Source organism: Gavialis gangeticus, unplaced genomic scaffold (genome assembly GCF_001723915.1).
Source record: "Gavialis gangeticus isolate Ggan-Ray unplaced genomic scaffold, GavGan_comp1, whole genome shotgun sequence".
Taxonomy (NCBI): Eukaryota; Metazoa; Chordata; order Crocodylia; family Gavialidae; genus Gavialis; species Gavialis gangeticus.
In genome coordinates this window covers 8,356,169-8,370,266 of record NW_017729029.1, presented here as the reverse complement: position 1 = coordinate 8,370,266, position 14,098 = coordinate 8,356,169, and the positions used below count along the sequence as shown (strand labels likewise).

The 14,098-nt window shown below is 46.6% G+C and overlaps 1 protein-coding gene across 3 annotated transcripts in view; it reads left to right on the top strand.

Annotated features, from left to right (window-relative positions):
* The window catches only part of LOC109300514 (diacylglycerol kinase eta-like), a 167,001-nt gene that overhangs the window by 55,010 nt on the left and 97,893 nt on the right, over nucleotides 1-14,098 (top strand). The window contains exon 1 of one of the 3 annotated variants that reach the window (XM_019521175.1): nucleotides 3,286-3,486. The exons of the other annotated variants lie outside the window; for them this stretch is intronic. Within the exon in view, the coding sequence (XP_019376720.1) occupies nucleotides 3,436-3,486 (51 nt within the window). The 5' untranslated portion in view covers nucleotides 3,286-3,435. Of the gene's footprint in view, nucleotides 1-3,285; nucleotides 3,487-14,098 lie in introns of those variants that run through there. 3 annotated transcript variants of the gene reach the window in all.

Below are 14,098 nucleotides of genomic sequence, written 5' to 3'. Positions count from 1 at the left end.
TAACTTTCCATCAAGGCAAGGACTTGGGCCCTCAGCCACATCCCTCAGATGGTGGCTCCAGGCATGCATGTGCACACTGATTGCACTGATGAATGTATGCTCCCTCCCAGTCCAGGATTATTCTGGTTACAGTAAACAGATCCTTTCTTATTTAGACTGTGTTAGTGATGTTTTTTCCTGGTTTCTTCCTGCTAGATGGAGGAATAGAGACCACACTTCATGGACCATGGGCTACTGAAGTTACTGAGTCATGGCAGGAAGGCAGCAGGACTAAGAACTGTCACTTCCTGACTTTCCTGTGGTTGTGCCATACTATGTTCTTATTTCAAGTGTAGCTGAATTGGTGGGGGTGGGGTGGTCATGACTTGGCTGGGGAGGAAGAGCTAACTTGAAAATAAAAATTGACTCCTGCAAACACTTTTGAATCTCTGAAAAGGTATTTTTGGCCCAAATTGGGGTGAAACACCAGAAGTTCAGGCTGGCTTTGCAGCTCAGTTCTCAGCAGTTCCTTTAAAGAAGGACTGGCACTGAACATTGAAGCTACTTTTGGGGTTGCAGTCCCTTGGACAGGGAATTGTGTAAAGACCCAGTTGCCTGGGGAGCCAAGGGGCTGGTAACAGGTGCATTGGGAACCAGGAGAATTGCATCCTGGGTAGCTAGGAAAGCTGAGCACCCTGTGAGATGGTCAGCCCAGGCAGACTGGGTGTCCTTGCTCTCTCAGAGCCTACCAGTTTGTAGGGAAGCCAGGGGAGATGCTCAGTTAGGGACTAGGCACTCTTGGGAACCTAGGAGCTGTGTGATCATGAAGCTTGGGCATCAAGATGTGACTGCTAAAGAGCCTGGGGAACTGCAGGAACTGGTCGCCCCAAGTGCCAGCTAGCAGCTAGAGAAGAGACAGACAGGCAAACTGGCAGGAGACCAAACAGGGGAATCAGGAAGGTTTTGATGGAGCTGGACAGTGCTCAGAATTGCCATAGTACTGTGGAACATTTTGATTTCACTGAATTGGCCCTGTCTGAGAGCGCCGCTCTATCCCAGCATTTCTCACACACTCAGCTGAGAAGCAGCATTACTGTCAGCTTTCCACTGGAGCCGGCCCTGACCCAGTACCCTTGGAGAGTAGTGCTGGGCTGCTCAATGTACTATCTCTTGCTTACATGGAAAAACACAGGTGGTCTGAGCACTTCCTGCCATGAGAGATCCGTTGACACTTGTTTGCCAAGTGGCTTTGGATGAAGTTATTCTGGACAGCTCCTTACTCACATAGCTATTCATCCTGTAGTCTTTGTTAGAAATAGTCACCTTTGCTTTCTGTCCTGTAGCTTAGCTGTTGGGCAGATGTGTTCCACCCTAGATATGGCTTCTTCCAGTTGAAGTGTACCCTTTAGATCTTGTACTGTAACAACAGGTCTGTTGAGTGTCATAAAGTGCAAGTCCCAGTCTGAAGCAAGGTGGTGGTAACCTTGGGACACAACAGATTCTCCACTTCGTGTGTATTAATCAGGATGCTGATGCTGGGGACAGAGCAAAATTATTTATGCTTAATCTCATTAGCCTTGCAATGAGAGGAGAAGCAGGATTCTGTTCCTTTTGGGATGGCACCAGGAGGATTGTTAATTGTTCCAGTTGTTAAGTCAAATCAGAATATCCATAGAAACTACTACTCAGGCTTTCTGCTAACTTGTGGAAACACCATAGTAGCTCTTCCCAGTTTGAAGGTTATCTTAGCAATTATAGAGCATAGAGACCTAAAGTTTGATTTTTTTGCTGTCGCACCCGTGATACTTTTGACTTCAGAGGATTACTTGCACTAGTATAACTGAGAGCAGAAATTTAGATGGTAAGCTCTTAGGGGTGTGGTTCTTCTCATGATATATTTCCTTTGTACAGCACTTGGTGGGATGGGCTTCTGGTTCATGAGCAAGGCTCCCCAGAGCTACAGGGAAATAAGTATACTACAGCTTTAAAAAAATAGATCCTGACTATATGAAATATAAAAATAAATAATTACATTAACTCCTAGACTATATTCAGGGCCTTGGTTTCTGTGGAGTCCGTGTTGACTGGTTTTGAATTTGCTGCTGATGGTACTGGCACAGGATTTGGCCAATCTTGTAACAAAATGGCTAGATGTACACCTTGCTTGGGTTGTTTGACCCCAGTACTCTTTCCTGCCATGGCAGGGGGTCGGACTAGATGATCTACTCAGGTCCCTTCTGACCCTACCAACTATGAAACTATGAAAATGACTATCAAGTACCCAGTGTTGTTCATGGCTCTGAACTGGGCTGGAGGCAGCCCCAACCTGGGTCTCTGGTTGCTGGGCTGACAGGAGAGAAGTTTTCCACCTTGACTGAGTACATGAGGTCATTGTTCACCGACTCTAGTGTAAAGAAAGGTTGGCTGGGATCCACTGCATTTGCTCCTGTGAGCAGCTGTTGCCTGGCCTGTCTCACCTCCAACTGGTCTGCTCCTTTTTTCTTCCCAGGATCTATTTTTATCTCCAAGTCCACCTGCTGCTTCCCTGATTCACTTCCTCATTCACCTGCAGGACAGGAAAGACAGGCACTGCTCATTTGCATGTAGCCATCCCATTGGCTGGAGACCAGCCCATTGATGCTTTGGCTGAAGCTGTGCTGAAATGGTAAATGCTGCTTGCCTGGGCTCCAAGTCATCCTGCCGCTGCTGCTTTGTTCAGAGGCAATGAAGGCAGAGGCGAGCCCATTCCTGGGGGAGTACAGAAGTGTAAGAGGAGAGCAGCTCTAAAATGTGTGGGAGGAGGCTGACTGTCCCCAAAGAGCAAGGTTTGGATATTTGTATGATGTCATGAGCTCCCAGGGAGAACTTGATACTTGCTGCTGCTTCTTTGCTTTACTTGCCCAGCTCTTGGGAAGGTGCGTGTGTGAATGCTCACTACTTACTTATAGTTGTTTTTTACCTATCCCAGGTACTATCATCCATTCTGGCACCTCTGTACAAATGCAAATGCATGCCAGTCTCTGGTGGAGCCTTGCAATTCTAGGGAGGCTCATGGGCTTAGCTCCCCATGCGTGGGCAGGTGCACAGTACTACGCACATACTGGCAGGCAGAAGCACGTGAGCATTGTGATTCCCACTCCCTTTCTCTCACCTCCGCTCTCATAGACACAATCATCCCCTCTCTCCACGCAGAGGCTATATTTAGCTCTTTCTCAGGGCTGAAGTGCGTACGCACTTGGAGGATGTCTGTGCAGAGACGCTGAGAGAACTCTCCTCCTCTGCTAGTCAGAACTGTTTGGGGGTGGGGGTGGGAGGAAGTCTGACTTCCTAGACAGTCCTTATGTCATCTCATGCTTCACTGCAGAGGGGACCTAATACAGGGCACAAGTCAGTGGGGCCAGATAGAGACCATTAGCTTATCATGGAACTTTGGAATTGCCTCCGTGGAAGAGAACAATGGTCCACCTGTCTCCAGCAATGGCCAAGGCAAAAGGGCTGTGGATTAAGGTAGAAAACCCCATTAAGGGTCTTGTTATGCAATAGGCTAAAGGTTGTTTTGTTCATGATTTTTAAAGGCAACTGGCCTCTGATCTGAAGCGTCAGGGCTAACAAACAGTTTTGTAAAGCTCCTGAAATGAGAACCTTGTGTTCATAGGTACCTGAATTGTTCTGAATTGCAGACTAGAGCAAAAGGGGGCATTTTGACTGAATGAGGGGAAAATCTTCCTGATGGTATAAAATCTGTTAGAAGGCAAAGCAAGCTGCAGGAAGGAAGTGATAGAAGCTGTGAGTACCTTTGTATCATTTAAAAACAGACCTGGTCAGAGCTCTTGAGGTTAGCCTGGAGGGACTGTTCGATCCTGATGCTTGAATGAGTCAGATGATGATAATGTTAAAATAGCACTTTTCATTTCCAGACAGAATTAATCCTCATAACACTTTGCTTGTTCACAGGAGCATTGTTGTCTAGATGACTGGGCTGCCCTGAGAGGTTGCTTCCATCTCTACTGTCTGTGGTTCTGCGACAGCAAATACTGCAGGTGCCTGTCTGATCTGAGACTCCCCCTTCTTTCTGCTAATCTTTTTGAAGTAGAAGAGAGTTGAAAAAAACATTTTTCTTGTGTAAAGGGTGAGGGGCCGATAGCGCTAGATAACCTGTTCAGAGCATGCACGTGGAGACGTGTGTAGTCAAGAGGCTACAGGTGTGGATCCATGGTCAGAGCTAGGGATGTTAACAGCACATTGTGCTGCCTTGTTCAGAGCTCAGGGGTGAAGCACCAAAGTTGGGAGCTGGCACCAGTTCTTTGTAAAATGTGTTAGAGGATGTGGAAGCCAAGCTCAAGAGGTACCAGGTCCCCAGTCACTGATCTCCCATAAGGAGGATTTCCATTAATACTCCTTCCTCCCTCTGCCCCCCCACTCCTAAGACCCACTACTCTCTCTCCCCTCCTATTTTTTATAAAGGAGAAGTAACTGACTTGCTCTTTTGAGCTTTGTAGAGCAACTTCCCACTGTGGGTTCAGTCCTCAGCTGGAGCTCAGCAGTGCTTGCTCCAGCTTAGCATGGGAGAAGGCACTACACATTTTTGCAAGCCCCCTTCCTTGCTCCCAGGTCTGGGACTGGCCAGGGGCTTAACCAGCTCCTGATACAGCTCAGAAACTGCACTAATTTGGAATGTTTCCTAGTGGCTAATATTTTGGAGCAGTTATCCTCAACTTTGTGAGACTCAAGGCACCTCTTGGAAAATGGCAGTGCTTAGCTTTCTCTCGTTTCTTGACTGTGGAGAATAATAGAGTAGTTCTTGTGTTACCAAGAACTCAGAAGAACCGAACAGGTCAGAATAGTTTTGATGTTATGGATTCCTGTTTGAAATTTCTGGGTTTATCTTGCATGTGGTGTGTAGGTGTTTGCACACATACGACTACTAATATTGTGTAGCACCCTTAAAAGTATATCAGTGCATCCCAGGGTGCTGTGGTACCCTGGTTGAGAATCATCCCTGTTCTAGGGACCTCATGTTCTGGCCCCAACTCCTCTGCTACGGGGTCAGTGCTGGGGATAGCTGATGGGACACTCCCTTTTAGGATTGCTGTGCATAATTGTGGTGGTTCACAGAGATGTTGCTGCAGGGCAGGATCAATTTCTAAAGCAAGATTTTGTTTTGAATCACTTCTCAAAAGCCACAGGCTTTTCCCATGGCAGAGGAGCTGGAAGGAGAAATACCTAAGATATCAGGTTGGGGAAAGAGGATTTAGTTACGCCAAAAAACCCCGTGCTTGAATTACCCCCTGTTCTCAGTCGTAACAGTGTTGACAAAGGGATCAAAAGTCAGTGCCATACCTTTATTGCCTCCTGAGAGGCAAGTCGAGCCACAATCACTTCCTGGAAGGCCTGTTTTGTACAAAAGGCATTTTCCAGGCCAAGATGCTGTTTGGAAGAGCTTCTTCAGTTGCAACGTCTATGAGAATGGAATGCTTCTAGAGCCACCTCAACATACAGATCCGGCAGCCGAAGTAAGGATCAGAGCCTGTAATCGCTTGGTTAGTGCCGTTATTATGACTCGGAGTGCAGCTGAGTCAGTAGGGGAGTGTTGGAAATACACCTACAAGCATGGGTAGCTGCCTGACTGGTGAATCTGTGATATTTCCAAGGCTCTGTTGCTACAGTGGCTACCTCGTTTAGAGATGAAGTCTCTGATACTCTATTGTATTTTGCAGGAGGGGGAGGTTAAAGCAAGCAGAAATAAGTAAGGAGGTAGAAGTGACTCTGAACACTCCACACTGGAATCACCAGAGCTTTGTACTTCTCTTGTGTCTGCTATTTGTGGTTTCAAAGCATGTTAACTGGCAGATACCTATTTGAATGCATAGTTATTTCAAAGGTACTGCCTGGATGTGGAGGGTCATTTTCCCAAGTGCGTTCTGAATTTTTTGTGTTTTACCAGCGATGTGAAGAAGCAGTAGATAAGGCTTAGTAGGTTAGTTGAGTCAGGTTTATGACTGACTTTTGTTACCAATGCACATTGGTGACTACTTTTGAAAAGTTTTTTGCTCATCCAATCCAGCAAGGGGCGCATAGGAGAGAGGCTGTATTTATGTTAACTACTTTGGTGCCTGTCATGCTCTGTACACCAAAGGAAAAACAATGGAGCCTACTGGCATTCATGGTGCTCTCCAGGACAGCTCTCACTGGGAAAGGGCCAGTGAACACAGCCATGCACAAAGAACTGCTTAGGAAAGCCCTAAAATGTGAATTTCTACCTGTGGTTGGCAAATATACATAGGGCAGGTCAGTCCTTTTAGTGCCCATGAATTCAAACAATAAGCTATTCCGATTCCTTCATTGGGAAAGATGGAAGTAAAGGCAAAAATTAAGGCCCTACTAAGCCATGGTATCTTGATGTCAGTACTTGTATGTTGGTGCTGTGCTGTGTTTGAGTGAGTGCACGCACGGTTAAATATGGAAACAAAATGTAAACCATGATGTTTGTGTTCTAGAAAGTTGCTTTGTAGGCACCCCCCCCGGGTTATCAGGTCTCTGCACACAAAGACTGACAGTGGATTGACTGAAACCCACAGGCAGGAAGGATAATTTAAAATTGAGCTGTCTTCAGTGGCTTGTTCATTTCTCAATATTGGAAGAAATACAGTGAAGTCTCAAAGGCCCCCAGCTACTAAAGGGAAGCACATCTAATTGCATCACATGTGGCTTGAGAACTGTGTCAGAACCAGACAGAGGAAGGAACCTTGGGTCAGGCTGAAAAGGGTGAAGTCAGTCTGAGGGTTTCCAGGAATTATCAGAAGCTGCCATGTCTCTAGAACCCATGAAATGCTGGGTTCCCAGGAAGCAGTACACAGCACTGAAACTGCTGCTACCATTCTGCCCCCAAGTATGGCTTTAGCTTGCTCCCTAAATAATTTGTGGTGTGAGCTTTCTTGAAGTCCATGCTGGCTGCTTCCTCCCAATCCTGCTGAATGGAGGAAGAGGCTGAGTAGGCAGTGAGGGGAAAGCCAAGGGCTACTCCAGATTCATAGATTCCCATTCAGGACTATTGACAAGACATCTTAGATTAGCCAAACTGAGCCTGGGTAGTCAGCCTTCTAGGGCTGGTCACAATGGGGGCTAAAGGCAGGTGTGGATTAAGGCATGTGAAGCCATGGCTTCAGCTCCCAGTATTGTGTGATGATGATATCTGAATTTCAGCTTTCATTCAAAGAATTTCCTCACTCCCCAGTCCTCTTGGGTATTGCAGCTGAATAACCCCTGTGTTTGAATACCTCCTTTAGCTTTAACATATTACTACCTCTTGATACCTCAGGTTGCTTCCTAGTCTCAAATCCTGCTGCCATGAAATTGATCCTGGGCATAACTCACTGCAGTCAGCATGATAGGTCAGGCATGGGGTTGGTCCTGTTTGTTACTTTTGACTGCCACCCTGTTGTCCTCCAGCTGAGGGCCCCTGTGGCACAGGTGTGACAGCTTTGCCGCAATCATCAGGTGAGAGCATTTTGGCAGAAGCTAGGATGGTCCCTTGGTTTTGCTGCTGCTCGCTGGTGAGAGAAATATGCTACAGCAGCTGCAGCTGCCCTTCAATAGCTCTTCCTGCATTGTGTGCCACTTAAACAATAAACAAGTTAGAAGCCTGCCAGAAATTCACTGTTTGCTGATTTTTACTTTATCATGTTTGAAATTGGATTTGGGGCTACTGAAAATAGCCAGACTGACAGCTAGGCAGGCTGAAAGGCCCTGTCTAGTCATAGGCCCCTGCTACACATTACATATATTACACAATTAACTGGTTAATAAATACATTTAGACCAGCCACACTTGCAAAGTAATTATCACACCATAAAAATGACTGTCCAGCTATTCAAAGGACCAACCAGCTACAAAGTTGGTGCTTGAAAATGTGTAACAACTCTATAGCTGGTTTCTATCCAGCTTTAATTTGAATGTGTGGCAGGGTCCATAGAGTAGGAACAACAGGAGCACCAGTAGGATGTGTGCCTCATTCCTGACCTGGAAGGAGCCTTTCTAGGAGTTGTGGGAGTTTTATTTTCTATGTAGCTGCCCTTCAGAGTTTTTGAGACTCAGCTGCTGCCATTTGCTTGGGTTAGAGCTTTGGGTACACAGAAACTCCGAAAATGATTGCCGAAGTCAACCATTATACCATGACTGCCTAAGCCAGTGGTATTCAAACTGTGTTCCTTGAAACTCTGGGATTCTGTGGTAGGCCCTGATAACCTACCTCATTTGCAAAGAAATTGGGAATAATGACACAGTGGACTGGGAGGTGGTATGTTGCCATTGCTGGGCCAGGTCACTTAGTCTCACATCAGCTCACACAGCATACAGAGCCAGGGGTAGTGGTTTTGAGGCAGAAGTGATATGAAAGGGTTCTTTGACTATAGGAAGTTTGAACTCCACTGGCTTAAGCCACTTTTCTGACTTTGAAGGTGGTCAAGCATTGCAACAGGTTACCTAGAGAAGCTGTAGAATCTCTGTCCTTGGAAACTTTCTAAAGCAGGTTAGACAAACACTTGGCTGGGATGGTTTAGTTGGGGATGATCCTGCCTTGATGACCCTGTGAAGTCCTTTCTATCCCTTCTTTCCTGTGATCCCTATGATTTGCTTTTCCATTGACAGTCAGCTCATTATTGCCATAGCTACTGCCATAATGTTAACTAGAGGGGAGATGGTGATGCATGAGAAGAAATGCTGTCCTGCCAGAGACTGAACCATAAAAGAGAATAAAGGTGTGAGACACCTGAACTACAGCTCCCCGGAGACGCTGTGGTAGGTCAGATGGACACAGATTAATGTCAAACTGATCTGAAGCTGAACAGTTTAGTTTGGATCAAGAAGCTGATGCATTTAGATTGAAGTCAACTTGACCTAATATGTTACATTTTCCCAATGGATAACTGAAATTCCATGGTAAAGTTAAAATTTTCCTGCAGAAGATTTTGATTTTTCTTGAAGTTGCATTTGATGGAAAATTCCCAACCAGGTGTACCAGAGACGCTGCTTCTCTTGAAGATATGAATGGAGGTCATCCTTCTCTGGCTTATCTCATTTCATTTCATGTCAACCACTCAAAGGGACCATGGCTTTTTGTCTTTCTAGAGCCAGAAATTGTTGTCAGTCCCACACAAATTGTCTAGTTTCTGCTTAGAGGTGCCTGTGTTCTTGCACTGTTGTGTAAGCTTTCCCAGTCTCCTGGTGGTGTCTTTGCTTGGCTCTGCTGAAACATGTTGCTTTTGTGGATATTGGGCCAAACCTGCTAGAGGCAAGATACTGCTTACATCACTGGGTTTGAAGTGGTTTCTTACAGGGGTGAACTCATTTCATGGTTCTGTCTGTGACTAATACTTGAGCAGGAATAATTTGGCAAAGAGAAGGCACGTTGTGCTGTGCAGTGCTGTGTATGGTGTTTAGGTACTGTTGGGAAGGTGGGTTGGTGGGAAGGGAAAGCCATTCCCCTATTTGGCCTTTTCTGTGCATTACCCTTGTTTATCAACCCTGTGTTCCAGGGCTTGGAAAAAGAGGCATTTCCTTATCAGCCACAGTCACTAAGGGCAAACTTTTCCTCAGTGTCAGGGTCCATGGTAGCGTTTCAACTCTTGATTCAGCATAATCTATTTTAGTGCAGGGACTTCTGCTTCCTGGTTCTTAAAATAACCACTTTCATTCCCTTCCACTTGTCCCTCCGCATTCTTCCTGCCAATATTCTCATCTCCAGCTGTTCCTTTTAAGTTTCTGCTTGCAGGATATTTTAACTGATGTCACAGATGGGGGAACCCTCTACCCAATTCTCCTCTCTCCTCCACCTGGGGAAATTTCAAAGAGGAGGTGCTGGCATTGTTTTTTTGTCCTCTGTCTGATTTGATGCATAGCAAGGGTATAAAAAGTTTGTAGAGGATGCCTGAGAATTTCTCTAAATACTTTGAGCTGAAGCAAGCAAAGCTGGGATTTGTCCATCTCTCTCAGCTAAATCACTGATTTTGTGAAATGTGCCTTGCTCTCGGTGTACAGTGTGGGGCTATTTGCCTCAGCATAAAGTCTGCAGCAGCTCATTTCCATTATGATGAGATGCATCCTGCGGGACCACTTGTCTTGGTGTGAATTGCTGCTTCCTGACCTGCATTGTGCAATGCTGTTGCGTGGTAATGTTTATAGACTTCAGGGTCTGCACCTCTTTATCAAAGGACACCTACCATGCAATCAGCCCTGTTCTTCTTTCCATTGTAGTAGCATCTAGAAGCCTCAGTTAAGCTGAGGCCCCAGTAGGGTCCCACTGATATGTTTAATCGAGCCCTCAGCTTTTCCTAACACAAGAACTTTAAATCTGGGTGCAATTTGGCAAACTGGAACCTGAGATCAATTTCACTTTCATCCTGAAAGCTTTCATTTTTTTAAATTCATGGTTGGATTATCAGTTTTAAGTTGGTTACAAAACAGATCATAGGGCAGCTGTATGCAGCAGTGAAACAGCATTGCAGAGATAAGCTCATGGGGGGGGGCTCACGGCTGAGTCTTGGAAACTGCAAACCACACCTTTTGAGGGAGATAGCTTTTTGGCACTGCAATCTACTAATTATTAATGACACAAAGATTTCAGACAAGCATGAGCTACTTTGAAAAAACTTCTTGCAGAGGAAAGACCAGAGAACATGCTAAAGTCACAAAGCAAAAGCTAACATGTCACGTTGCAATGCCGTTGTCTTGGAGGACAAAGTTTTACAAGGGATGATGCTTATCACATTAATGCGTCACTTCCACGGGATGGATGCAGTCAGAATTTTTGAAGGGAGCCTGTGCCTTGGCATTTCTGCTTGCCTTAGCTGTGAAAATCAAGGGATATGGCCCTTTAAAAATGCTCCCTTGAGTGCTGACATTCTCATCAATTAAGACCTTATGTCAAGCATCTGCATGGGTGAGCTAGCAAAATGCCATCTCCCTGCTGCTATACATTTAAAACCATATACTACATACACTACTTTTTATACACCAGTCAATTACACAGTAGTAATTAATCATCATTAAAATGTATTTAATTGTACACTGGTATCCAACACAATTACTGTCCCTGTTAATTGAATGCAAGAGTTTGAATAGGATTGTTGTATCTTATTTAAATACCAATCAAGAATCAGCCATTGACATTAGGTTTCTGAGTATTTCTGCAATCCCTTTATCTGAGCACCTCAGACCGCTTTGCAAACAGTAATTTAATTAATCCTCCCCAACATTGGTGCAGGAGAGGTAAATACTGTTAGACTATATTGTTCTTGGAAGAAAATGTAGTCTTGTGATCTTTGATGGGAATAGGAGACATCAACTCTTGGTTTCTGAGGCACAGACTGTAGCTATGTTGGTACTGCAGGTAATAGTGTTGAGATCCTTGACTTACGGCTCAGGTAGTTGAATCGAACTGACCACAGCAGCATGCAGGTCAGCATAGGCTAATTTACATTGCATGTTAGGGTTTCAGGCTGGTCATTAATAATCACTCTGTGTCTTGGGTTTGTTTTTTTTTGGGGGGGGGGGAGTTGTTCCCCCTCCAACCTGTAAATGAGTTGGTGATTCCTAGCTTCACACTAGGCTTGGATGTCATCTGTAAGGACTTGTGAAGCTAGTATTACTGCCCAGTATAATCCACTGTTTCCTTTTGCTCTCACAACCATTTATTGCAAGGTTAGGCAACCTTTTCCCGCTGTTGCCCAGAATGACCTACCGCAAGTAACAGAGGGGTGGGCACTAGGACCTAGTTGTTGCTACTACTTGTCTTTGTGGCAGCATGTGGAGAGTGCTTAAGGCCAAAGCGCCATATCCACAATCCAGGTCCAATGGTTCTGTGGGCTGGATTGGTCAGCTCCTAGCTTATTTCATCTATTGCCTCTGTCCTATTTTTTTATTATAAACTCTTTGAAATGGGGAATGAATCTTATGTGTTTTGTGCAGTAAGTTAGCAGAGTGGAGCATGGAATAATGATGGATTCCCCTAGGCATGGGAGATGAATAGAAAGGGGTGAATGTCCATGCAACACTATGGGGCATAGTCATGGATTAGTAGTGGGCTGCTTGCTCTGGGGGAAGGTATGTGTCTCGGAGCTGGCTCCCAGCCTTGGACACTGTGATCGAATCCCTTCAGGTCATTGTGTCCCATTAAATTGAAACATTGAATGTTATTGGTGTGCAGTGCAATGTAGTATTGACACTTGGGGGGATTATTTTCTACAGCATATACCCTCTCCCTTGAGTTGGCTCTCCCCAGTGGGGTCCCTACATGAAGGGACCTCAATGCAGTACAGACTGGCTTAGCATCAACTGAGTATAATTAACCATTGACCAATGTGTCCTTGTTATTAGATGTGGGAAAGAGCTAGTACAGGGGCAGGCAAAATATGGCCTGCATCCAGCCTGCCAGGTCATTCTACTTGGCCTGTGGGGCCCCTAAAAATTGAGAAAATTAATATTTATCTGCTCCTGGCTCCTGTCAAAGATGACAGGAGCCAGGAGCAATAGGACCCAGGGGAAACGGGTGGCAGGACCCAGGAACCCAGCAGCAAGGCCCACCCAGCCCTGCCTACCAGAGGCTTCTGGTCTGGGACCCTGGCGCTGTTCCTGCCCCCCACTGCCAGAGGGAAATTCAGATAAGTGGGGGTGGGAAGCAGGGGAGAACTGAATGCGATAGTCCAAGTCCTTGGGGCTGGCCCAGCCCCTGCCAAGTCCTGCAGTTGCAGCTGTGTAGCTGGGAACCACGTGGTGCTTGAGTGTTGCTGTAGTGTGCAAGAAAGTGGGGAAAGTGGTGGCAGCTGGCAGGCATGCTGGAGTGCAGTGACAGCTGGACAGGAGCAAAGGGCCTGCACTGTGTCCCAGGACCAGCACCGGGGGGGCCCTGAGTGGGGCAGCAGGAGCACGGGGCTGGGCTGGCAGGGATTCTGTGGAGCCAGGCTGGCTCCCTCAGCTCCATGGAGACCCTGCCAGGCCGGCTCCATGCTCCTGCCACCCTGCTCTCAGCCCTGTTGGTACTGGCCCTGGTGTACCAGCGTGGGCCCTGTGCTCCTGCCCAGCTGTCACTGAGGTCCCATACACCCGCTCGCTCCTACTACCCCCTGTCTGCTGCTGCTTTCACTGCTTTTCTGCCTGCCAGCCACTGCAGCACCATGTGGCTCCGGCTGCATTGCCAGACCGTGGGAGCATGGGGACCACGCCAGTATGCCGGGGCTAGGATTGAGAGGGGTGGATGTGTGTGTGTGCATGCGTCCATGCAGTGAGGGAGGGACAGAGGGGGAGATACACGGAAAGCAGTGAGGGAGGGACAGAGAGAGACAGAGTGTGAGTGTTTGTGTGTGTGCGTGATGCGCAATGGGGGATGGAGGGACAGAGTGTCCCTATTCCCCCACACCCACCCACATGCTTCCTCACCCCACACCTATCCAACCCCCCACAGACACATCCATAGCCCCCACAAACCTATACTGCTCACCCTCCCACAACATACAAGAGTAAGACTTCATTTTAAGATATTGTGCAATCACCTTACTGGGGTCGTTTGACCCCAGTACTCTTTCCTGCCATTGCAGGGGGTCGGATTTAATGATCTGCTCAGGTCCCTTCTGACCCTACTAACTATGAAACTATGAAACCTCTATGTACACTACACAGACACATGTAAACCAGGACAAAAATATTTGTTGAAAACAAATTAATGAATGTTGTAGTAGATGTTGTAGCAGGACTATACCTCGGTTGCTTGGGGCTGTAGGGGGGTGGTCAGGAAGGCCAAGGCGGAGAAGGAACTGGGACTGGCTACCTGGATCAAGGACAACAAGAAGTCCTTTTTTAAATGCATAGGGGGTAAGAAGAAGGTACCGGGTAATGTGGGGCCTCTGCAAGACATGCTAGGAAATCTGGTAGTCGCATCAGATGATAAAGCTAACCTATTTAACAAATTCTTTGCCTCCATTTTTCTAAGCAAGGCTCAGGTCACTTCCCCCCACCAGGACCCCCATAGGCCCCCAGGGAGGCACACCCAGACCTAGGGTCAGTGAGGATCTAGTAAGGGAACTTCTGGAGGGACGGGATGTATTTAAATCAGCTGGTCCAGACGATC